Source organism: Heliangelus exortis, chromosome 17 (genome assembly GCF_036169615.1).
Source record: "Heliangelus exortis chromosome 17, bHelExo1.hap1, whole genome shotgun sequence".
Lineage (NCBI taxonomy): Eukaryota > Metazoa > Chordata > Aves > Apodiformes > Trochilidae > Heliangelus > Heliangelus exortis.
This window is the reverse complement of record NC_092438.1, coordinates 532,654-558,686: the sequence shown is the minus strand read 5'-3', so window position 1 is coordinate 558,686 and position 26,033 is coordinate 532,654. Positions and strand designations below refer to the sequence as shown.

Genomic DNA, 26,033 nt, shown 5'->3' with positions numbered 1-26,033 from the left:
ACATATTGTATAATAAATTTAAATAAGATGTTTACTCCAAGAGCTTTACAGATAGAAATGGCTGAGGGAAGTAAATGATGGAGTTGCTGAAGTCAGTCAATTTGACAGCTGTGCCCTCTACAAGTATGGAAAAGTGCACAATTCAGTATTAGTACTGAGACCACTGGGAATGGCTCTTATTTTCCAAACTGCTACTAAGAATTATGTATGAGAAACTAAGCTCGAAAATCTTAGAGGTTGTACAAGTACATATGAGGTGAATTTCATCTTAAGTTTCATTGGTTTTACATGCAAGGCACATTCAAATCTTTCCTTATATATCCAGCAACTTTTGGTAAAGTGTCATTTTACTGAACTTATTTCCCACATTTGACTCTTATTGAAACAAGTCCTAAGTACAAGCATTGCTCAGACATCGCAGAAATTACCTAATCAATGTGTGCATCTGTGTTGTTATCCAAATGTCTTACTAGAAGTATTTGTACTTTACTGCCAACTATTCACTTTCAATCCAAAATCCTCCTCTATCTGCAGCTTCCGGTGTCTTCATTAGTGAACAAAAGCTAGAGCATAAAAGGGACAGGTGAACAGTCTTTCAGGGTAAAAAAAAAAAATCACATAATTTTAAAAGCCGAATAGAACAAAGTACTAACAAATCTTCCCGGCAGTTCCGAGATTTCGTCCCCTGGCTTTAGGCACCGGCGGGAAGCGGCACAGCCCCGTGGGCAGCATCCTGCAGCAGGAGGTTCAACGCCCCGGTCCCCGGGTGGGAGGTTGGGCCACGGGGTTCCTCATTCAGCAGGTACTTGGATTAAGGTCCCGTCAAATCCAGGTGATATTTATCGCACCAGAACTCCCGAGAAACCACTCTGAACTTTAATGCTACATAAAAATAGCTCAAGAACCATTAACAATCCAACGCGAGACGTGGACGAGCAGACTTGAGGACTGGAATTTCGTACATATCGTTAAAATAAGTATGAGAATACAGCGTGATTCGCACCCTGTGTGCCACTAAATCCAGTCTTCGAAACGAAATCCACAGGGCGACCGCTCCCTCCCCGCCGCTGCCGCTGCCGCTGCCGCAGCCCCGCGCAGCGCTCAGGCCGCCCCGGAAGAGGCCGCCGTCCCGCGGCCCCTGACAGGCTGGACCGCCCGCCCATCACTCCCGGAAGCTGCCCCGGGCCACCAGACCTCGCCCTCCAATCAGAGCCCGGCCTGGGCATAGTGGGCGGGGCCCGGCCAGGCTCGAGCGCGTCCGGGGCAGGCGCCTTCTGCCAGACCCGCGCTATCGCCCACGGAGGGACCAGGCCCGTCCGGGCGCAGGCGACTCTCTCAGCGCCCGAGGTAAAAATTCACCGAGATTCTCTGTGGGGGCTCGGGGGGACCGAGGGGCACGAGGGAGCGGTGGGGCTCGGGAGAGGCCTGCGGGGATTTTTTTCCTGCGCTCAGTGCTCAGGCATTGTTCTGGTCACCTCTGGGTCCTGTGTCTGGGGGATGCGTGAAGCGTGGCGGACGGATCGCCTTGAGGCTCAGACGGCACCGGCTCAGTGGCGCGGACGGGTCGGGCCGAGGGACACACGGCAGCGCCGCGCTCGGCAGGAGGGGGAGGGAAACTCCGGAGCAGAGACAAAGGGGGGGAGCCGAGCCGGGAACATCCGGGTCATTCGTTGCAGCTTCAATCCGGGACACGCGCGGGTGCTGCGGCCGCTCACGGTGAGGCCTAGCGGGGCGGGGGGGCCGGGGCCGAGGCCCGGCGAGGGGAGAGGGGGTCTGGGCTGGCGCCAAGGCACGGGCAGAGCCGGGCCTGGCGGGTCCTTCGCAGCCGCGCGGCTGGGCTAAGCAGCGCACCCTTGATGGCCTCGGTCGAACTCAGCGCCGCCCGCCCCCGGAGGTGTCGGTCGCCGCGGGCCCGCATTTCCGAGGAGGTCTGGGTAGCAGCCGGCCTGCGGCAAGCGGCCCCCTCCCCGACACGGGCTTGCCCGGGAGTCCGCGGGCGGGCGCCGCCGTGCCTTGTGCAGGCCTCGGCCGCTGCCCCGCCATACCGCGGCCTTCGGCAGAGGCGGGCGGTGCGCGGCCCCGGAACGGCGGCTCCGTGCGAGGTCATTTGGCCGGTTGGGCACCGAGACCCACTGCCGCCCGCGTCCTTTTGTTGTTCTGGGGGAGCCGCTCGGCAAGTACCGCCAATCCTACCTGCCGCAGCAGGAGGAGACTTTCTGTTCCGAAGCCAGAGTTGACGTGCTTTAGTTAAACCTCAGCCCTTGGCTTTCTCCTCCCTTCTGAATAGTAAAGTTTGTGTTTTTTGGGTTAAACTACTCCAACTAATAATCTCTTTCAGTGTCACTGTTAAGCCTGAAAAAAAAAAAAAAAAAAAAAAAAAAAAAGAAAAAGTAAGGCCAGCAATCTTAACGATTTTTTTGTCTTGTTTGGAATTAAGAAGAGCAATTGAAAGTTCAGGAGACTAAAGAAAGGTTCTGTTGATGTATTTAGAGACTTGTCACGGATTATAACTGTGGGTACGATTATTGTTTCTGTGGCATGGAGGCACAGCCAGGCTGGCTTTTTGTGTTCGGAAGCGGGTTCCCTTCTTCCCCACCCGCGGGAAGGTGTAATTGGGTGGGATGGTCTGTATTGAGGAGCACTGGGTTTGCACCTGTGAGGAGTGTGATGACTTTTTGTCCATTCTTCCAAAACAGCAGCAGAGTCGAGATACCAAGTAGATTCAAAAGTTTCAGTTAATTTTCTTCTGAGTTGATAGCAGTAAAGGTGACATTGCTACCTCTTAATGCCAGTGTGTATTTGTGGGGCATTAAGACCAAACACAATCTGAAGACAACTCTTAGGCTTGTGTGTCCCCCGCAAGGTAGGGTTGATATGTTTCTTGCAGTGCAAAAGTTTCTGTTCTTTCCAGTGATGTAACACATAAATAAATATGCTGGGACTTCTGTTCATTAGCAGTAAATCTGTCAGGTGAAAAAAACACATTAGATATGATATGAAATCAAAACCCTAAGAGCTGAGAGGCTTGGGGTTTGTACTTGGTATGCTTTTGGTGTTGTGTGTGGTGCTGGAATTTGTTTTTATTTGTTTGGGTTTGTGTGTGGTGGTGTGGGTTTTCCTGGTTTTTGGGGTTGTTTTTTTTTTAACTATTTCAAGCTAACAGGTGCCTTACATTTGCATGGTGTATCAGAAGCTTACCAGAGCTAAACATAACATAGAGATGTTTGGGCAGACTCCTATTCCAAAGAAAGAGAGAAGAGGAAAAACAAACCCAAACAAGCCATTCGCATAAATTATTGAAGAAGATAAAAGAAGCAGTGAGAATATATTATTTTCAGGTTTAATACCCATTTAGTATCTCAGTCCTTCTTGCTGCTCCATAATTTCTGGGACCAAAATGTATACTGGAACGATCAATCTCTAGTTCTGCTGGTGCTTCACATCAGGCAAAGTTTAACTTCTTTTACTGAAGAACTGCTAGAATATATACTGGCACTTTGTTAGTTGGTTCATTTGCTTTTGAGGGGGTGCTTGCCTAATGGGATCTTAATTTTTGAAGTGGGCTTTGGGTCTGGTTTGTCTCTAATCTCCACTGTAGTGGCATGTGGTGCTTGGCTGCCCTTCTCAGGGTCCCTGAAGCCTCAGGAGACCATATGCATGCAGTCTCTGCTCTCATATAGACTGAAATTCTGGATGTAGTCTCTCAGTGCTGAACTAATTTGAATGCCTCAGGATTTAGAAAGGTATTCATAGATCATAAGGAAATCTTTAATTTTAATGTACAGTAAAGTGCATAACTATGTGCAAAAGCAAGCTGGATACAGAGCCTGAAAACTCTGGGTTTTGCTATTGGGTTTTGCTGTTGAAAAGTTGTTTGGTTGGTGATGATCTGTGGGACATGCTTTGTTTATATGCCTTCTGATCTCGCTTGAGTTGCTTGTAATTAATTGTCTCTTACTCTTAATTGGCTCATTTTCTCACAGAAAATATAATTAACATATTTGAAAGCATCCTGTAATCTGTTTCTTGGCAGAAAAGGTAGCTGAGTTACTTAACTATCTGAGCATATTTGAATGGTTTATAAATACAAATAATTTTCCAAATTATTATGGGAAGGTTAGTGTTATCAAAATGGACCATCAGGTACTATCAGCACAACAGAAACTGCTGTGTGTTCTGTAGTTTATTTACATCTGTTGCAAGGACACAGGGTCACAAAATATTTTAAATTACTCCTTGTATAATTCTCTCAAGGGGGAGGTTTTTTGTTCTGCTGGTTCTTTTCAATGGCTTCAAATGTCCTGAATGTGAACAGGCTAAAATCAGAGGTGGTAGGTACAGTTTGTGTTGACCAAATCCTGCAAATCCTCTGATACAACCAAGATGCAGACTCATGTGTTGGCAATACTGGGTGAATATTGGGCTGAATGTAGGGGGTTTTTGTGTGCATGTGTACAGAGTGTTAATGGTCCCAGATGGCTTTGCCTGCCATAAATATAATTGCTAGTTTAAAGGTGAAACTATGGATGATGTATCTATGCAAAACTGACTTGCAAAAAAGCTAGGCAAAGGGGTTTTGAAATTCCAGGAACTCCATACAACACTTAATTTGGTGCTTTTAAAGACTTCGTTCAGGTGTCTGCACTGCTAAGCAGTTTTTGATTGAGTGTAACTATTATATTGGAAGTGTGCTGTCTTCTGACCTTCATAGGTACAGCAGGTGAACATGAGATGAACATAACTCACATGGAACAGGTCAGTGCCTGGTGAATCTTTCCCACATAGACACCATAAAAGGCATGGCACGAATGTGAAATTTTTAGAACAAGTATCTCGGAGAGCTACGATTCATATGGTTATAGTAGTACACTACAGTACCCTTACATATTAAAATTACATGAATTTTCCATAATTCTTAACTAGTGTTTAAATGTTTGCTTTAGTAAAGTGGTAATGTTCCTTCCATTAATTCTCTGCATCTGTTTAGTGGAAGAATTCTACTTCCCTGGTTGTTGAAAAGACTTGTTATCTCTGTGTGGAACTGAGAACAATTAGCCTGGCTTCTCCAGCTGCCAAGTATCAGCTTTTATTTAAAATTGGTAGAAGTGCAATAAGGATTAAAACCTTTCACTGGAATTTCTTTTGACCATGTGGCTAGTTAAACTCTGAGTTTGGATACAGTTTGACAATGAAAAATAAATTTCCTGTGACTACTGTTCATGTTGAATTGAGAATCCTCCCTGAATTAGAAAGCACTGTTCTTGTGTCCTGTGCAGCAGTGCCCTGTGCTCTGTGCTTGTTCTGCAGTATCACTGTGCTGGGATGTTACAGCAAAGGTGCAGGAAGATCATTCTGCTTATACTGAAATTGAAGACCTGCCTTGTGGAAGAAGCAGGCCATTGGCTTTTCCTTAAATTGGTTTTGTATTGCTGTCTGTTCCAGCTGCTTCTGAAGAGATGCATAGTGGCAGCATGGCAAAACTGAGGTGGTTTTGTTAAGGTCTCTTACTGTGTTGCTTTTTTTTTTTAGAATACTGGCTTTCAAAGGAAATGTACAGATTTAAAATAACATTTGTTTATCCCCTGCCTGTCAGGAGGGCAGCAGAGGTGTTAGCTGTCATGTGGTTTAATTGCCAGGCCAGTGTTATGAGTTGTGCCCTTGTGTGAGAGGGGGTGAGAAGTGGCTGCAGAGGCAGGAGTGGGGGTGCTCTCTTTACCAGGTGTGCTCATTCCCCTCATTGTAGTTGTCTTACTCTTCACCAACATATGATAATACATGAGAATACTTACACACACCCGGGAAACATTGACTGCAACGATCAGGAGATTCAAAACTGTAACAAGCATATTAGCATTTTGACTAGAATCTGGTGAACTCAGCCCAAGAGTGGTATATTTTCTCAGAAGAAGACTGAAAATGTAATTACCAACAAAGTTTTTAATCCTTGTATGAAACACCACTGCACCCTGTACTGCACTGTATATTAGTATTGCAGCCCATATGACAATTACTTTTCTCAAGCAGTGCTTACCCAAAATAAGCCACATATTAACACTCATTCCAGCTGCAAAAATACAGATCACGTACCCTGAATACCAGAGGTATGGCATGACTGGTTTAATCTCCAACCCTGTGAAATTTCCAGAGAAAAAGGTCTGATTCCCACTCAGCAAAGCCATGTTGATAGCATCCCACTGGCGTTGGAATTTAAACTATTCAGGCAAATTTGTCAAAATTTGAACTGGACATGAGCTAATTAGCTCGGGCCCCACGTTGGGCACCAGTAAATCTGTCATGGTTTAACACTGGCCTGTTATGTGGTTCAAATATCAAATACCTATGATGTGGTTCAAATATCAAACAGAAGGTGGGAATAGTATTTTGTAGGTCAAGTCCAGTAGCTGCAAAGTTGTCAACATGGGAAAACTCTATGTTCTTCTTAGTGTTAATGTCTGCAGAGTCTGCAAAAATGTGTATCTTGGCTATAGCAGTGAAAACTAGGCCAAAATACTTTGTGAGTAAGCAGAGCTTATAAACAGATAATATAACATTGTTTAAAATGAAAGTAAGAGTTCATACTAAAAGCAGTAATTTCTGTTTTAGAGAGACTCTGAATATGTCTGGCATAGCTCTTAGCAGACTTGCACAGGAGAGAAAAGCCTGGAGAAAAGATCATCCATTTGTAAGTATGAGAACTCTCAAATTTCTGGCTCTGCAATTATTTTGGTGTTCTAATTGATTTTTTTCAAATTAAATTTTTAAACAAAGCTGCTTAATTCTTTGTAGGGCGGAAAGAAATAACTGTGTAAAGATAGAATACTTCATGACATGTTCTAAATACATCTTCGGAAATCCTCACCCTTTGCCTTTTTGCCTTAATTCAGGGATTTGTAGCAGTACCTACAAAAAACCCAGATGGCACAATGAATCTAATGAACTGGGAGTGTGCTATTCCAGGAAAGAAAGGGGTAAGACTTAACTGTCCTAATGTCTCACATGTAGTGAAAAGTAACATAAGCCTGCTTGTGCATTACACTGACAGCAGAGAGCATAACTTGCATGTAGTTTATTAGAAATGCTTGGATCCTGTGGCTGCTTTAGGATCATGGTGGAGTGGGCTATGAATGATACTGGACAGAATACACCAGGAGCCTGTTCAACTGTTGGCACTGACCACCTTAAGAATAAAGTTTTTCAGAGGAGTGTGTAAGGATGCTTCATTGAGCAAACCTAAGATTGTTGTAATCTTCATGCCAGGGTTTATTGTGAGTTCTGTTCTTACTAAATGCTGGTTTAAGCCCTACAGCTTAAAAATTAATTGTACTGAAATGTTACCTCTGATGTTTGATTGCCAGTACCTTCTTTTTGTCCATGAAATAGTGTGACTTGAGTCCTTTAACTTACTGGATTTAATGGAAAATAATTCTGTGTTATCAACATGGAATTTCATTTCCTTTCATTTTATGGAAATTTCTCTTCTGGTGCTGGGGAAAGCAGAAAATTCTTTAACTTCCTTTTTTATCTGATTTCACTTGTGCTTTTCTGTCTTTTCCCTTAAAATAAGGGAAAAGAAAAAGTCTAGAGACTATATTACTCATTTTTGTCAGGCTGAAGTGGTTCTGGGGGATAGGAAAGAAAGACTTTCAAGTGGAAAAAAATCATTATTGCATGAAACTTCTTCGATTTTGTACACTTCCAGCATTAACATCTCATTCTGAGCAGAATCTTGTCTCTATTTTTCAAGATGCTAATTAGCATAGAGATGATTCTTGAGTCCATTAGATACAGTTCTCTCTTCTAAGATAATACTTGGTTATCTCAGATAAATTTTTGGTAGTTTTTATTCTTTTGGGTCTTCAGTATTTTGCACTGGATGTGGGATTTCTTCTGCTGTTTTGCCTGTTCTGTTGCCTCTTACCGACTCATTTCAGTCCCCTTGAGCTCTCTTTTCTTTGAATCTGAGAAGACAAAGTATGTTGTTAAAACCTGCAGATTCTGTACTCCTGCCTCAGTTTAATGATCAACATGGCATCATTGTTAGTTACAACTTTATTCTGCAAGTGATCCACACAGCTCAAGTTAGTTCTTAAAGAAGCATCTAAAAATAATTTAACAGCATAAGAAAAACTCATTCCCTTGTGTTCTGCCAAAACAAGATTATCCCTCATGATATCTGGTTATGTATGCTATCAAGATATGTCACCTCTAAATGCTTAGGGAAGTCTTCATCCCATAGGAAGTCTTCATATTACTGCTTTAAAGTTTTTTAAACAACAAAATGGAGTCCAGCTGCTTGGCTCCTAGGAAAACTTACTACACCAGGAACAGATCAGTTCTGCTTATGCAATTCCTGGTTGAGATTTATTTAAAAAATTGTTTTTACTTGAGTAAAAATGCTGTCTCTCTAAGAAGCAGCAGCATGCCTTTCCCATCTCTAGCAGACCAGCCACTTGTTCTCTGTTGCCTTTGTGTTTGGAGGCACGCTGTTCTGCAGCTGCTTTCCCTGAAACAGAAGAGTAGTCGAAGCTAATGATTTGTCTGCCAGATCAAAAATGGAAGTGTTCTTAATCCTGTGTTAGAATCCCCACTCACTTTTTTGACAGCAAATCACTTGCTAACTACCTAGAATTTGACTCAAGGATACATCAGCAACTTGTCCAATAATGGAACATGATCTTGATGGTACTGCTGTCATATTATTTATTAGCTTCTGAGTCTCTGCTGTCTTTCATCCATAAGGTATGTTGCTCTATCAGAAGTAAAAACTTATTGTTGGCTGTTCTGCTGTTCTATGTAAAGAAATTATTAAAAGCTATTGTCTTCCCCTATGGTGGAAAGAAAAGCAGGATAAGTTTATCAGAGGGCTCCTAAAAATGAGAAAGTTTGTCTCCTCTGAGAAGGTAGGCAGGATAGGTGTTTCTAGTCGGTCACTGTTCTGCACAGGTTCTTTAAATACATTATAGCAAATGTAATTAAAGGCATTCACCTTTTGAAACATGGTTATTTTCCTATTCTGTAGCACTTTTTCCCCCCATTCTAGCTCGAAACTTTGCATAATAAATACCAATTATAACGGAGTGCTTTTTCTTTTCTCTTTGGGAGGGAAGGGATGGGGTTTCTTCTGGGGTGGGGGGGGCATTGTGGGTTTTTTTCCTTCTTCTAAAAATCACATAATTTAAGTTGGAAAGAATTGTGAATTTCCTTCTAAGGTGGTCTGCAAGAGACCTGTCTGTCCCCAAGGATAAGATTTGATAGTTTATGCTTGTAAGATGTGAGACCATGTTTACATCAGCTTGTTTTAAAGAATGAACCCAATACTTGCATGTAGGACAGCTGGTTTCTGCTGTGTAGCAGAAGGGTGTCTTAAGAATACAGTTTCTCAGGCCGAGCACAAGTGTTTTTCCACAAGTGTGACTTCCTTGCTGTAATCTGAACTCAACCTTTTACAGACACCATGGGAAGGAGGTTTATTTAAACTACGGATGCTTTTCAAGGATGACTACCCTTCTTCACCCCCAAAATGTAAGTGGAACTACTAAGATCCAGGGGTTTATATGAACAATGTTAAACTAGTCCATAATGTTCTATGAATGGTTTTTACTTCTTTACAGGTTTTTTTTTAAGGATAGTTGCTTTTTCATTTTTCTTCACCCACCATTTTGCATTAAGAAAGCTGTGATTAAACGATTCAAGTGCTTAGTATTAAGAAACTGGGAGGTGAGGGGGACTGCTGTGTGGGTTCTCTCAAAGTTTGACAAAAGCGGCACTTTACGTATTCACTTCTTGAAAAGCACTGGAAACTCATTGTCAGGCATGGCTAGACCGAATCCTTTTGCATGTTCTTACCAGTAAGTTACTCTTCTAAGGCAAGAACTCAGGAGGCAAGAATTCAGAACAAATCATTTTTTCCATCAACTTTACCCTTTTCATCTGCTTACTCTTAATATATGGATGGTTTTAGGTTTTGTGGTGGGTTTTTTTTTTTTGTTTGTTGGTTTGTTTTTTTTTTTAATACCTTCAGATACTTAGTTTCCTTGTTAAGTTTTATAATTTTTTCTTATCCTATCTCAAACTTACCTACTTCAGAAATCTGTAATTATCTATTGCTTTCCCTAATCTCTTGGTTTTTGAATTGGCTTTGTGGGTTTTATTTTTTTTTTTTGGGGGGGAGGGGGGGAGAGGTCATGTCTTTGACCATTTTTTTTTTTTTTTCTTGCCTCTACTGATCTAAACCAACTCTCTGATCTTATTAGCGCTACATGCAAGTAATTTTCTCTTCTTCATCAGGTAAATTTGAACCACCATTATTCCACCCAAACGTGTATCCTTCAGGCACAGTGTGTCTCTCCATCTTAGAGGAGGATAAGGACTGGAGGCCAGCAATCACAATTAAACAGGTCATTAATTGAACTTAGAGATGTTCTTAGCCTTTTTATTTGCTTTGCTTGCTTATCTTATGTAGATGTAAGATGCTCACCGTGTTTCTACAGTTGGTTTCTAAAGGGGCTTTTTTTGGCTGAATGTTTCTTAGTAATAGGTTACTTCTATTATTTTTTCTACAGATCTTGTTAGGAATACAAGAACTTTTAAATGAGCCAAATATTCAAGACCCAGCTCAAGCAGAGGCTTACACAATTTATTGGTGAGTTTCTCTGCATATCAGCTTGAAAGCTGTCATATTGCCTACAGCTGTCTGTTACTTATGCAAAAACATACAAATATTTTTAGGAATGATTAGGGTTTTTTTCTTGCCTTCAAGGCTTTATCCTGCAGAGATGTCTAGCTTGTGCTAAACTTGAAGAAGACAGTAACTTTACAGCTGTTAGGCTAGGGCAGCTTCTCATACCTTCACAACAGTGGTCAAGTTTGAAGCCTTGTTCAGTCAGACCAGTAATGGTTCTAGCCCAACAGAGAGCACTTTCCTTTAGAGGCTGAGTAGTAGTGATGAGGAATAATGATTTGATGAGAGCAGTAAAAGAAAACTGAATTAGGTGGCAAGTCCCACTCATCAGTGTAGCAGTAGCTGTCCAGTAGTGTTTAACTATAAGTGGCACAATGATAAAGGAGAGTTTTTGTGGTTACAGTAGGAGATATACAGTATTTTGTGAAAACTGCATCTTCCAAAAGAGTACAGAAGTACAGAAGACTTGCAGCTTTCGCAAAATGAACTTTGCATTGGTTAGAAAAGATGATAATTTACAAGCCTAAAGAAAGTACTTTGGGGCTTAAAGTTTTCCCACCATTAAAAATGGATGGCTGATCTATAAAATTTAAAGGAGCAAAACACTATAAAAAAAGGTGCTTGGCACCAAGCTACTGAAATAATGATCAAGATGGAAATGTGAAATTACCATTCTGGACAGAACAACTATTCTCCAGGAAAGTGCCAAGTTTGAAAAGTGGCATTTTTAAATGACTTTACATGCCAGTTGTCAAAAATAGATATGTTACAGGACCCTAATGAAAAGGAAATACAGGGATAGGCATCTTAGATTATAGATAAATATAAGGGAAGATTGGACTTGATGATCTTAGAGGTCTTTTTCGACCTTTATGATTCTAAGATGAAGTGTTGTTTAAGTAGATGTCTTCTAGTCAATTTGTTGTATTTCAAATACAAACTTCGTATTAAAAATAAGAATACTTGTTCTCATTGTCAGGATGGATTTGGTATATATTTTCAGTCTGTTGCTGGTAAATGTTAATTGTATGTGTCCAATATTGGCTTAATTTCTTCTTCCTCAAAGCTGTCAGCTTCTGAAGATATGTGCTGGTTTTAATTTTTTTATTGCAACCTTCATAGCTACAAGTAAATTATGTTTACTGCAAAGCTGCTTGCAAAAGCTTGTCCCTGTAAACTACCTATGGCACAAAAGTAATGGTGACAAATTTTTGTTTAGCTCTTGACTGACACTTCTGACAGCTAATATAAAATATGGCGCTGAATTTAAATGGATGCTTAACAAAGCTACTACCATCCCTTGTTGCAAGGGCCAGGAATAGAAAGCAAATAACTTGCCCTTTATGTCTTGAGTTGACATCTTAATGACTGGTCATAGCTCCTTGTTAGCAATATTTGCTTATTTAATCAATCTGTAGCAAGTGTCCAGATGAATATTTGTATGTAAGGTGCATCTGGCCTTGAGGAAGAGCAGACACAAACCTGGTCATAGAGACTTCATGGGGTATGAAGCCAGATAGTACAATCATTTGACAACAGAGGAACTTTGGGAAGTAACGAGTCAAACCTTACTTTCCTCCCCAGGAAATTATCAGAGTAATGGTCTAGAAAAGCCTTTAATATATTATAGGGTTTTGTGAATTCCTGTCTAATGTTTTTGCCTTCAGCAATGACTTAAATTCATATTGAAGAGAAACAGAACAGTAACTCTATAATATGGCCTCTGACTTCTCAAGCTTTTATTACCCTTTCTCTCTCTTCTATTCAGCCAAAACAGAGTGGAATATGAAAAGAGGGTTCGAGCACAAGCCAAGAAGTTTGCACCATCATAAGCATCTGTCATGCAGCATCTTAAAAAGGAAGGGATTGGTTTGGCAAGAACTTGTTTACAAAACTTTTGCAAAATCTAATGTTGCTATGTACAATTAATATCCACCTAGGGGAGGGGGTTGTATGTGTGCCATTTTCCATATTCGCCACTTGTATACAGTTCTAAATTTGCTGAATTGCCCCCAGTTTTTTCATACAGGGTCTCTTCCTTCAGTCTTTTGTATTTTTGATTGTTATGTAAAACTTGCTTTTATTTTAATATTGATGTCAGTATTTCAACTGCTGTAAAATTATAAACTTTTATACTTCTATAAATTCACTAGTATCTCTAGTTACTTTGCTATCTGATGCAGGCATGCTTTAAAATATTAGAACTATATTTAGCCCTCTAGCTGGCTGTATGAAAAAAAAAAAAAAATCATACTCGCCACCCCCTTCCCTCCCTGAATTTGTTTTCTATCTTTCAGAAACTAGGTTGTTACTGCTTAAGAGCCTCTGAGATCCAAAGTCAGCCAGCATCCTTATTCTGCATCACTTCCTTTGTGTTTATATGGCGTTCTGTCTGTGTTGCTGTTTAGAGTAAATAAACTGTTTATATAAAGGGCTTTGTTTCATTTATCTTCATTAAAATTATTATAACTGCCATTTAAACAACTCGGAACACAGTTCAGTGCAAGTCCTGTTCTTAAGGCTGGTGATACTGCACTTACCTTTCCTTTAGATGTTGCGTTTCTTTTCCCTGCCTCCACCCCCCAGCATGGACGTGGCCCTTCTTCATGCCCTGAGCAGTAGTTGCAGTTCTTCAGCTTTGATCTGTTCTTTAAACAGCTTATGAAATTTTGGCTAACTAGAGATCAATTGTTTGCTGTGCATAATGGGATCATCATGGTGTGACCATGGTAACGAGAAACAATGCAAGCAGTAGACTGATATAAACAGCAATAGATGCTGTCCAGGAAATGCACAGGGACCTACAACTGGGGATTCTGAATGGTACTTGTTCATCAGAAATACTTCTGTGCCTTCTTCCATTTGTCAATGTACATAGATTTTAGGAAAAGTACGCGCCCTGTGCAATTAGTTTCCTTATGTAAAAGGATGTCAGTTAAGTTATGCAAGTTATTTTCATGTATGTCAAGCTGATATACCCTCTATTAAACTTTTACTGCTTTTTATTGTATTTTTAGTCATTCTGCAAAACAAGTTGTGAAAAGCTGTGTTGCATCTGAGCTGCTTTGGTGCTTTTGTTATTAGAAAATGTCTACTGCTACAGACTTAAGTAATTCTAACTGTGATAAGGCTCTCTTATATAAGTCTGTTCTGCCTGTCTGCATTTGATTGATAGCTGGAAACTCAAAAGAGTATTCTGTTTAAATGTACAGAAAACAACTGCTAACACAACACCACTTCCACTCAACAAATGGCAGGCTTATGGAAAAGAGAAATGAGATACAGGTGCTAGTGAGTCTCTGACTCAAATCTTCAAGGGTCAGATAGTGCTTTTTTCTGACTTTGTAGCATGCTGCTTCAAGTAACGGGAGCACTGCTCAACCAGGATATGAAATTTTAGTCCTGTTCCAAATAAAAAGTGCCAAAACACTGCAATGTTGCCTAAGACTGTCTTCTAGAGTAAATAAAAAAACAGCATATAAAGTTAACTGAAAAACCATACTCAGATGAACAATAACAGGAAGCACTTTTTTACTTTGATGTTTAAGTACTCATTTTACCCTAAACCAGATGAAGTAGTTGAAATACATATGGCAGGTTCAAGACTGCAAAAAGTCAGAAGCTCCATATATGGTAGGTACTCAGGGCAATAATATATTCATGTTTTCCTGTTGAAATACAGCCCAGAAATTGGAAATGTTTACTTGATGTACTAGTGGGGTAAAAGTAATCCCTATAAACCACTTTCCAGACACATTTCCAGATGTATCCAAATACACGATGTTTTTTCTTTTGTTTTTAATTTATAACTAAGCTTCCTGCTTTTAATACAATAATTAGCATTACATAAACCATTATCTAAAAGTTGAGTACCTAAAGCCTTTATATGCATAAATAAAGCTCCATCTAGACTGAGGCTCACCCAAAGGAAGGCATTTGCTCATCACCAAGTAACAGGTGAGTTAACCTCACTGTTAAATGCTCACAAGAAAATTTCTTTATCAAACATGTTACAAGGCTTTGGGAGGGTTGTGGGGGTTTTTTTGTTTGGTTTTTTTTTTTTTTACACTTATGTTATGTGGGGTTTTTTTGTTGGTTTGTTTCACTTTTTAAATAGTTGATTTATTGGCTGTTGTTGCACCAACTCTACACCACCATCATCTTCTGAACTCTCATCACTGCTTTCAGTAGCATCACCTGGAGTGCTCACGCTGTCCTCAGATTCTTCATTACTTTCTGCTAGTCTGGAAACATTTTTCAGGATTGTAAAAGTTAAAACACCTTATAATAATAAAAAAACCCAGTATTTAAATTAGGTTCATTACCCTGGGGAAGTGATTGGTCTGTTTGGATTAGAAAATTCTTTCCCTGAATCCACATCAAATGGATCTGGAAAAAAGAAGGGAAAAATAAAGTACACATTGATGAAGGTATATTCTAATGGTCTGCCTTTGTTTGCATTTTAAAGGAGTATTATTGGCAGGGCTGGGAAGGCATAGGAAATCTGGTCTGGCTTTCTGGTAAGTTACCCTTGTTTGGTCAGAAACCAAGCAAGGTGAGAAACAGCTGCCAAATCCCACCCCTGCTGTTCTCAGGTTTTCATGCTTTTTCGTACCCTTTGTACCCCCCCAAGTAGTTCAGGAGCTCTCTAGCCAGGCTGTACAGAGTTTTCTAAGGCTTTTAATAAGAAAATGTGGATGTTCTCATAGTGGTGTCATTCTATCTAGTTAGTTCTTGCCTACTTAGAAGTGAAATACAGGTGTCCAAGTTTAGCTCTGCTGAGTAAGGGTTAGGTTTACTTTGGCTTACACAGCTGGAAAGAACTGTTACCTCAGGAAAGTCCAACAAAGCACAATAGTGTTGGTAGTACAGTGCATCCAGAAAGTACATGGGACTGAGGGTGGAAGTGTGTTTTATTTAGCACAGCAGTGTTGCCTCTTAAGAGCTGTCTTCAGTTTAATGTAACAGCAATTAGGCTTCCACCAAACACCTGGATTATTTCATTCAGCCTAGCATGTCATAGCAAAGAGATCAGAGTTCAGAGAAACAGTCTACCATCTTACAGTTCAATCCCCTGGACTATTGTTAGGGGACTTACCACTGTGAAAGGAAGTCATTAATTAGGAGCATCTCCATATATCCTTTATAATTTGATTTGGCTTTTTTTGTGCTGTCTTTAATGAGATCAAACACTCACCTATGAATATAGCCTGAAATACTGTCATGCCTTGTTACTGGAAGATTTTGGAATACACTACTGTACTTATAAACTATTTTTGTTGTCTCTGTAGGTATGATTTTAAATGTCTCAATTAGGGACTATACAAATATGTCCATTAAGGGTCTTTCTTAGGTTTATGTATGGCTACCTTGCTGTCAGACTGCATGCTTATATTTATCTTATAGTCCTCCTGTGTTACTAATATTTTTACTCACACTCTTAAGACCTGTAGATAGAATGAGAAAGCATAGTATCTTTAGTATCCTTAATTAAAGTAGCTGCTCCAAGTGCAGCTGTGAATATACTGCTACATACATTATATTTCTTCAACTGTTTTCAACTGAAAAGTTGAAAAAATTATGCAAACTTGCTTCTAAGAATACACAGTTAACAACAGAACAATATATCTCAACGGAGCAGTTATTTTCTACTTTTCCAGTATTTTCATGAGAATAAAGAAGCAATGTATGGAACCTAGTTAAGAATAAGGGTGTTTGTGTCTGTTTTTTCTTACCTATTTCTTCTTTTGTTTCTTGGATGCTGGTTAAAAAGTCCTTTTCAACTCTCAGCACTTCTTCCTGGCAATGACAGGCTGCATACTTTTCCAAGAGATTTTTGTTCAAGTCAATAAATGACTTACCCCACTTAAACTTCCTTAGGAGAATGGTGGCTAGCTCGGGGAATCCTAAAACAGAAAATGAATTATCGGGTTTTTTCAGTGAGACTTTACTCCACTTACAGCTTTCTAATATGCCTTTTTATCAACACAGGTGAGATGCTTGCCAGGATTTTTTTCAGTGTTCAGAATTAAAAATATTTTCAAACTTCAGTTTAACTTGAAATATCTAACTGAATCTAAAGAAAATTAATAGTCTTTTAGTGTGGTAAATGAAAGTCTTTTGTCCAGGTAATGAATGATGTATGCTCTAGCTCCCACTGTACTCCAGGAAAAGAGCAGTTGTGTATACAATGTTTGTGGAAGACAAGATTTGTCTGCAGAACAGTAGAGCATGTCTCTTTGGTTGTCAAGAAAAGTTTTGTGATGAGTCTGCAAAATATGACAAGAGGGAGCAATTTCTTTTGTTCTTAACCAGAACCTACCTTGTTAGCAGACAGCTGTTACTTTAAGACAAAAGGTGCTTAAGGATTCACTCTGCCTTCCCTCGCTTTTTAAAAGTTTTTCTAGCGTTAAGTGCCATCCTGACAAAACCAGGATCATCTGTTTATGTGCCCTGTTTCATAGTTGACTTGAACACCTCAGAGATACTTCAATGCTACCAGATACAAGTACCTGGAGGAAATCCATTTCCAAACCCAACAAAATGGTGACCAGTGGCACAGCATTACAGTTAATTCTACTGCAGATCATCTAATCTGATCTATTAAGGGTAGAAGAATTGCTGGTAGCATATTGCACATCAGACATATCATAGCTTACCAACGATGCAAAAAGCTGCAGCAAAAGCTTCCACACAGGACAGCTTCCATGGCCGACCATAGTTCACAGGATTTGCAGCCACCAAGTAAGGCAGCAGCCGTAGGTGACCTCCTCTCATTCTCTGAAAGGGAGTTTCTTCTAGTTTGGCCCAGGAGCAATCTATAACTGCAATTCCACGCTGAGCAACGACATGCCTGAAAAAAAGAAACATCACTGTATTTGAGAAATTGTTATTGTATTGATAAAATGAGTTGAATATGGAATTATAAAAAGGCCCATGGTTTTGAACATTAACCTACAAACCATATACTGTGGTTTCTCAAGTGGGATCCACGCATGACTTTTTTCACCTCATGGCAGCTGTGTGAAAATGTTAATCTGATTTAATAAAATGGCTCTATTCCTCATGTTCATGCATCAGCAGTTTGGCAATGAATCGGTGGTTAAAATGGTCCCCTCAGTACATTATCGCTGCACCGTTTCACACCGCTGCTCTGTGAGAAGCTGGAAGCGGGGTCACCCGAGCCAGGCCGGGACGTACCGGTCCGCGGGAGAGACGTATTCGGTGGCCAGAGGGCTGAGGACGAGCCCCGGGAACCGCTGGCGGAGGCGCAGGGTCCGCAGCAGCCCCTTCCGGGCCAGTTTCCTCCCAGTGCACCTCTTAGGATCGCAGTGCCCGAGCTCCCACATGGCAAGAGGGCAGGGGAGCTTCGCCTCGGGGCCCGTCCCCGCGCAGCCCTCACCTTCCAGGCAGGCTGAAAAGAACAGACGCGTGTTAGATCCCAGCAGCCGCCCGGCCCGGCCCCCCGCCCCGGCAGCACTCAGCACAGGTCCCATGGTCCGGCCCGGAACCCGCCACGCACTCCGCACCTCTCAGCGCGGCCTCCGCGTCCGCCGCGAAAGTGTCGAGGCCACTAGCACCGCGCCGGCCGCACCTCCGCGGGTTATCCCGCCGGCCGCGCTCCATGGCCCCACGCCTGGGCGGAGCCCCCGCGCCGCGGTCCCGCGTCTTCCGCTTCCAGCGGAAAAGGCGATGGCGGCCGCCTGGCTGCTGCTGCTGCTGCCAACGCTGGGTGAGCGCGGGGGTCGATAGGGTCGGCAGGCGGGGCGGTCCGCCCGGCTTGTCGGCTCTGCCACCGGAGCCAACTGCTCTCTCCTCGGCAGGTACGTTCGCCGCGGCGGGAAAGATGAAGATCGTCGAGGAGCCGAACACGTTCGGGTACGTGACCGCCCGCTCGCCGTGTCCCGAGACCCACCCGCACCAGGCGGGGCCGGGTCCATCGGCCGCGCCGCCCCGTCAGCCGGGCGTTTCCTCAGCGGTCGCGGCTCCCGGCGCGGCTGCCGGTGTTGGGACGCTCGGGTAGGGAAAGGTGCAGCCTCTTCCATGTGCACAGCTCAGCCCTAAGCGTTTGACTTTCCTTGTTTTGAAAGGCTGAATAACCCCTTCTTGCCTCAGACGAATAGGCTGCAGCCGAAGATGTCCCCGTCTGCATTATCAGGTATGTTGAAGCGTTACCGTTTGTTTCGGGTTTCTTTTGTAGTTTTCAGCATTTACTGACGCTCATTTTTAGAATAATCTACCTTGACTTTATGCAGACAAAGTCTAATTTCAGTTGTCATTTTATGAGCATCGTGGAAAATAAGCATAGGCAAATATATTTATTGTGGTTCTGGAGGATTTAAAACTAAATTAACGTATTTGGTGTTCCATGTCCCAGGGTTGTTTGCACCGCTTTTGTCAGTGTTAGCCATATGCTTTATTTTGTGTTTTTTGAGCCAGTCACAGATCCTTCTGATCCTTACTAAGTAGTTCTTGAAACAATCCCTGACATTCTTGAAGATGACATATAAAGTAATCCCATGATTTGATATTACTTAATATTTAAAAATTGTTTCAAAAAAAGAGTCTCAGAGGCTCAGTTTTACACATAAAGGGCTGGGTGCTGCTATGTAAGTCCACCACTTTAGCAAAATAAACAGTAATGTAGAGAATTCTGAACCATATGTGGAGGAGTAGAGAAAGTAAACACTGAATGCCAGAAGTAAGCAAAAGGAAATAACTTGTTTCTCTGCTAATCTTAGGCACAGACTTAAACCTTGCTGAGGTTCTGCAAAGGCATTTTGGTATGGTGATGTTGAATGTCATTATGCATAATATTTTCTGTCGTTTTATAAATGCAGATCAGACATGTACCTTCTGCATGAACTGCATATGAAGAGTGAAATAGTTAGAAATAGTAATAATTAGAATGCTGAGTGGAAAGTGACAAAAACAACAGGGAAAAAATTAAAAGGACAGTATGCTAGAAATCCTTCTTTCCTGATGGGGAAATTTACGTATAGCCAAAAATGGGAGTGCATGTGGAACTGGAATCTGGGCATACACAATTATTTCTTTAGCATTCTTTTATTTTCCAGGGCAGTTGGGGTAATAGTTCCTGACATTCTCTTAAGAGCATCTGCCCAGAAATGCTGGCATGAGTTTGATGCATTCCTCAGGGACATTCAAATTTGCTTTTCTCACTCTGTGGGTGGAGCATCCCAAACACTGAGGCACAGCTTGCAGGTAGCAGAGGGGCAAGTGCTTTGGCTGAGCCTGTGATCATCTGCAGAATGAAATGCAAGATCGTACAGTGAGAAAAATCTCAAAAGAGAACCTGCCTGTGTGTCAGTGGTTATGGCATTCCAGAGGGGGTGATTTGGGGGGGTCTGGGCTTTCCTTCTCGGACCACTTGTGTACGTCTCTGCAATTTTAGGTTGTTTTGGGGACAGACATGGCAAACAAGAGTTCTAGTGATTTCAGTGTTAGATTTTGGCAAGATCTGCACTGACGATTCCTTTTGTGGATCTGCTTTCCAAGTATTTATTTGTATACAGATTTCTTACTTACATTGTGGAAAGAGACATATATTTCACTGAGTACTGAAGATGAATAATGTTAAAGATCATGATGCAAATCAAAATAACTCTAGTGAGAATTCACAGTAATCCATATGAAAGATACAACTTTCCTTACATACAGCAGAAAACTAAGATACAACTTTCCTTACATACAGCAGAAAACTAAATTGTCATATCCTCTTTGTAGTTTCATCACCATACTAATTTGCCTAAATTTAACTGAAACATTATTCTTGATGTAATTTTTTTGTGTTTTTAGGCCCTGCACATCTATTTAGGCTTGCTGGCAAGTGTTTCAGTTTTGTGGAATCCACGTGAGTAATGGATTTGGATATTTGATTCTATGTATTTATTAGGAACTAACTAGCTTTTTATTTCTGACTGAAACTTTTTTTTTTCTTTTGAAGATACAAGTATGAGTTCTGTCCTTTCCATAATGTCACTCAGCATGAGCAGACTTTTCGATGGAATGCCTATAGTGGGATTTTAGGGTGAGGCTTTTATACCTCTAAGTTTTGCCTGGGTTGTTAGCAGGCTGTTTCATAGCTTGTCAAAATGAGGGCATTTTAAAATTGAAAATTATTTTCTTGGTCATTGTAGGTCATTTTTAGGTCCCAAGGTGTTATGCATAAGAATGCCCTGTCTTGAAAAAAATTAAGGTGGTGGGTTTTTTTCTTTTTTTTGAGAAATAGTAACCTCCTATTTTAGTTGAAGGGCTGATTAATAACCAGTGTCAACTGATGCTATGATACCTGCAATTGAGGAATTCAATATTTTATAACTGCAGCTTATAGTAACAGATTTCTTGTCTGTTAACTACTTTCTGTTGAAGTTGAATATAACCTTAAAAAAAATTAAATGAGTGTTTTATGTCAAATGTGTCAGATATATTTAATAAAGGTAATAAAAGACTCAGACCAAAAAAAAAAAAAAAGTATCCCAAAGTATTCAAAGATCCAAGAGTATCCAAATCATAAGATCTAAACTAAATTTAATTATAAACCAGTGCACAACTTTGAAATTCCTGTCTTTGTATGTAGATGTATCTTTTTTTCCCTATTTGCATAATAATTACTGAGCCAATATGAGAGGAAAAAGGTACATCAAGATGCTGAGATATCATTGACTTTAGGACTAGTAGAAATAGAGATTAGTTTTTGCAGGTGCTCTCACCAGCACTAAGAGTCCTCCAAACACTCTGAGTTGCACAGAGTACTTAGCATAATGGCATTTGTTGTACGATTGATCTATAAGCTGTATTTTAATTGACTTAAACACAAATTTGTAAGTGCACATGGTTTTCAAACTGAAAACTGATGCAGAACTTGGCTCTCTAATGTTGATGTACCTTGTATATGTATATGGATAACACACTACACTGTTAATAAGATCTCAGCTGTAGGAAATGAGAGAACAAAAGAGAACAAAAATTAAGTATATACAGTTAAATTGAACATGATGTATTCCTTCTTTTGTTCCTGACTGTTCACCTTTCTCTTTCCAGTAACTTAAAGTAAAATTGTACTGTTTTTGTTCAGAATCTGGCATGAATGGGAAATTGACAACAACACCTTTGTTGGAATGTGGATGAGGGAAGGAGACTCATGTGAAACTAAGAGCAGACAGACAAAGGTATAGTTACATAGACTATACTAATTCAGACAGCATGACTTTCTACACACACCATGACACTCTACAGACTGAAATATTCCTACCATGACAACGCCATCATTGTAAGTCGTGATATAAAACATAAAGATTAGTTCCCTCAGCAGGGATAGAGTGGAATATTCTGGTATTATCAGTACTGTAGGATCACACAGTGCTCTGTAATATGTACCAGGAAAAATTAAAAAAAAACTGTTGAACTTAAGATGCCAGCCTGTTGTACTAAGAACACCCAGGAAAAAGGAGGGAAAATAATTTGGCAGTCAACAACAGTGTGCTGAGAAGCTAAATTAGGCATTAACACAAGAGCAGAGGACATTCAAGAAGAATTAAGGAAAGAATGAAATGCATGGGAGTGGCAGAGGATCCAACACAAGAGAAACAGATGTTGGCATGAGTGCCCTTTGAAGAAAATGTAAAAATTCTTATTTTGTTGAGTGGCTAACATGTTCTGATGCTATGTGCAGAAATGTATCTGCTAGCATTTGAAGACAGCAAATAGACCATCAGTGCTGGTCCTGTTTAATGTGGAGGTGTTTCACTCATCTTTGCTTTTACTCATGTTTAGGTTCATCTTGTTTGTGGAAAAAGCAATAAATTGGCTTATGTGTCTGAGCCAAGTACTTGTGTTTACTCTCTGACATTTGAGACTCCTCTTGTGTGCCATCCCCACTCTCTTTTGGGTAAGATTTAGAAAAGTATTTATCCGAGTGTAAATCTGTAGGTTCTTTGATTTTATAACTTGATACAAATCAGTATTAAATATAAAATATAATACTGAGAATATTTTAAATCTCAATTTCAAATTCTGTAGGTATTTCTCAGATAAATTGTGGTTGCTAGGGGGGACCCAGTGAGTGATATTTTGCTTTTTTATTGAACTGGTTGTAGGAATCAGCACTGTAGTATCTGCTTATTTACTTGCATTACAAAAAGGGAGCGCTAAGAATTACAGTCAACAGAGAAATATGAGGACTGCTAGGTGGAAATAAGAGAAAAAATATAGTTGTTGGCATTCACTAGAAACTTTAGATGTGTGAAGTGGAATTTAAATTTAACTCTTAAAAGCAGTAGATACTATGTACCTTACTTACAGAAACATTGAGTTCTTACAAGAAATATGTTTGAATAATACTAGGGGAGCATTTAACTAATGCAGGACACTGCTGTTGTTTTTTACATTGTTTTATTTCCCTTTCTCAGTCTACCCAACTCTGACTGAACCACTACAAAGAAAGTGGGATGAAGCAGAGCAGCTTCTGTATGATGAACTAATAACAGATCAGGTTTGTTGGTGTCTTCCAGTTCTATTCGGTAAAGAGCAGTTACTGTAAAATAGCCAAATCTGGCTACTACAGTTTCTTCTTTTGGAATGGATGTATTTAGTCTGTATTGTCTTTTTTAAACATTCTTTTTTAGGGATACAAAAAAAGGCTGAAAGAGATTTTTGAGGAAGCAGGATTTCTAAAAACAACAGAAGAAAAGGAAGATGAAATACAGAGTAAGAAACTAAGTCTGGAATTTGAAACAGTGGAGAAGTGCAGGAAGGTATAGAGCATAATATTTACAATATGGAATTAAATTGCCACCTTTTTACTGTATGACAGTATCCGTGTGATAGCATTATGAAAACTTTCTTCAAATTTATCTGAAATCTGTTCATGGAATTATCTTTTCTCACTTCAGTAGGTGATGGTCTGCATACAGAATGATTTGGTATCTTTATTCTAGCTCTACTCAAAAACAAACCAGTACAGTTGAATGTCCAATGAGAAGACAGGAGGACATGTAGGAATTAGTGTAGGGGCTTTATGAGTACATTAAGCTTGCATTATGAATACCTCACAAGAACTTTCTTATATATCAGTCTGGAAATAGGAGGGTATTAATAGTGAAAATAAATGAGTAATGAGCCATGGGACTGTTGATATCTCTCTGTGGGCAATTACCTATATGTGTCATAATGTGTTGGCAGATAGGAAGATGTATGCTGTGTCCACTTCTGAATGACTTTCATGTGTGTGAACAGTCCCTTCTGCAACAGAATCGAAATGGGGAAAATAGAGGCAGAAGGTGCTAAAAGAGAGCAAGCTGAACATCAGAAAAAAAATATGGAAGGGGATTAATTCATTATAATGCAGAGAAGCTGCTGTGGTCATTTTATTTGAAAATGTAGCAAACACACACACATAGTGTGCACACGTACTAAATAATCTGAGGTTAAGCTGGATATACTTAAAAATTACCATTTGATGTGGTACTCTTAGGAGCTGGAATATCACCATTTTTTTTTCAATAGTTACCAACACAGTATTCAATAATTTGTACTTATTTTACTGGCTTTATAGCTTAATTAAGATGAGGGTGGTGGTTTGGTTAAGTACAGAACCTTAAATAGTTAATCTTTTGTTCTTTCTTGATTCATGTAGAAACCTAAACACAACTAAAAAATGGAGCTTCTCTGAGATTTCAGATTCATGTTTTGAGTCTCCAAAGTACTAAGCAATCCCGGCTTTGTAAGTTAACAGAGAAAACCCTTAGTCAGGAGTTGAGGTGATGAATTTCCAGACTGTAGCATTACTGTATAAAATGAGATACAGCTGGTCCTGTAGCAAAGTTAAGAATGCAATTTTGTGCTATGATAAAATGATAGTTAGAGGATAAATCAGAAATAGTTACAGAAAGCACTCCTAATTTTTCCTTTCTGGCTTGGAAAGAGCTGACTTTTGTTTTGGCAACATAGAAATGTATCTCGTTATACAAATTACACCTTGTTCTTGAAATAAGCAGTCTATCTTTATGGTCTGTTAACTAAAAAGCTGTATAAGCCCATAGGTTTTTGTGAACTTCTACTTTATGTATGCATTTGGAGAGTAGGAGAGCCAGTTTAAATGTATTTTATTTTCTAGGAATACAAGCAACTTTCTAAAGAAGTAAAAAGACTTAAAGTTTTATTAAGTCAGCATGGCATTGCATACAAAGGAAATTCTGGTGAGTTTTTTTGTATCCTTTTTCATTATTGTCTCTTAAGAATCTGAATACCCTAATGTTGGTTTCAGTTACCGAAAGGATGAAATGATCTGTTATATATGAAGGTAAAATTCAGTAGACAGATCTTTTAGTAAGTGCTTAATAAGGTCCTGATTCCTGCACAAGAGGACTTTGAGTAGCTTAGTTGTGTGGAGGTTTTTGTTTTTGTTTTGTTTGGTGGGGGTTTGTTTGTTTGTTCCGTCCCCTGCTCCTTATGAACTATTTGTCTAAGGAGGATTTAATTTCTATGAACACATATTTACATCTTTTATCTTAGAATTAGCAATCTTTTTTTGTTGTTTTTGTTTTGAAAAAACTTTTTTTTTTAATTAGTGAATTTCTTTTCTAGGGAAAACTCATTGTATTAGAATTTTCAAAAGAATGTATCTAAACATATCATGCACTATTAACCGTGTTACTTGCATAGTATTTCTGCCTGTTTGGTAGTTCATTTAATTACTGCAGATTAGAACTATATATCAAAAGCAGAATTTTCAGTTTACTGTAGATGACTTATTTCAAAACTAGTGAATTCCATTACAAAAATGTTTAGGTGTTTAAAAGCAGAAATAGATGATGTCTTAAACTAAATATTTACAGGTGAAAATACCGGTGTGGAACATGAGAGTCACAAACAGAGGACTGCAGTGACAACTGCTCTTAATGGGTCAAAGGATGATGAGCATCTGCATGGAGATACAGGGATTTGGAATGACACTGCATGAAGAAACTTGGGTGGTGAACAGTGAGTTCATACAGAATGTCCAGCAAGTTGAATGTGTATCGTGGCACTAAGATGGTTTGCTGTCTGCAAGTATTCTTGACTTGATTTTCTGCCCTAGAGCAACGGCAACATAATGGACCAAGGGCTCGCTGTTACTGGGAACAGTTGGCTGGTCTCTGAGAAAGTTAGTGAAACTTTGCTGAGACTGGTATTGCACATGTTTAGAGATTGTGGTCTCCATTTCCAGCTTTATTTTCTTACATCAAGCATGGTAACAGATGGTGAAAATAAAAAATACTTGGACTAATGTTGGAAGAGGTATTAACATACAATATTAATATTTCATCTGTAGTAAAATGTTTCCTGTGCA

At 40.0% G+C, this 26,033-nt stretch overlaps 3 protein-coding genes across 4 annotated transcripts; 2 read left to right on the top strand and 1 right to left on the bottom strand.

Moving 5' to 3' along the window:
* The first annotated feature begins 1,227 nt into the window (after positions 1 to 1,227).
* On the top strand, positions 1,228 to 13,112 carry UBE2I (ubiquitin conjugating enzyme E2 I). Of its 2 annotated transcripts, XM_071760941.1 has the most exons (8): positions 1,582 to 1,716; positions 6,604 to 6,682; positions 6,885 to 6,968; positions 9,450 to 9,522; positions 10,288 to 10,397; positions 10,563 to 10,642; positions 12,450 to 12,555; positions 12,979 to 13,112. In XM_071760941.1, exons 2-7 carry the CDS (start codon positions 6,617 to 6,619, stop codon positions 12,511 to 12,513), a joined length of 477 nt encoding a protein of 158 aa, XP_071617042.1. In that variant the 5' UTR covers positions 1,582 to 1,716; positions 6,604 to 6,616; the 3' UTR covers positions 12,514 to 12,555; positions 12,979 to 13,112. The 2 variants fall into 2 exon arrangements, with proteins under 2 accessions (XP_071617041.1, XP_071617042.1); XM_071760940.1 differs by lacking the exon at positions 1,582 to 1,716 and adding an exon at positions 1,228 to 1,347 and having other exon boundaries at positions 12,450 to 13,112.
* On the bottom strand, positions 12,449 to 17,755 carry TSR3 (TSR3 ribosome maturation factor). The gene is made up of 5 exons (XM_071760939.1): positions 17,640 to 17,755; positions 17,341 to 17,534; positions 16,417 to 16,587; positions 15,007 to 15,070; positions 12,449 to 14,925 (listed from the first exon to the last, which is right to left on the bottom strand). Exons 2-5 carry the CDS (start codon positions 17,456 to 17,458, stop codon positions 14,784 to 14,786), a joined length of 495 nt encoding a protein of 164 aa, XP_071617040.1. The 5' UTR covers positions 17,459 to 17,534; positions 17,640 to 17,755; the 3' UTR covers positions 12,449 to 14,783.
* GNPTG (N-acetylglucosamine-1-phosphate transferase subunit gamma) lies at positions 17,732 to 26,033 on the top strand. The gene is made up of 11 exons (XM_071760926.1): positions 17,732 to 18,413; positions 18,505 to 18,559; positions 18,772 to 18,839; positions 20,501 to 20,555; positions 20,649 to 20,732; positions 21,780 to 21,873; positions 22,478 to 22,592; positions 23,113 to 23,195; positions 23,329 to 23,457; positions 24,819 to 24,900; positions 25,540 to 26,033. The coding sequence occupies exons 1-11, from the start codon at positions 17,732 to 17,734 to the stop codon at positions 25,662 to 25,664; spliced, it is 1,572 nt and encodes a 523-aa protein (XP_071617027.1). The 3' UTR covers positions 25,665 to 26,033.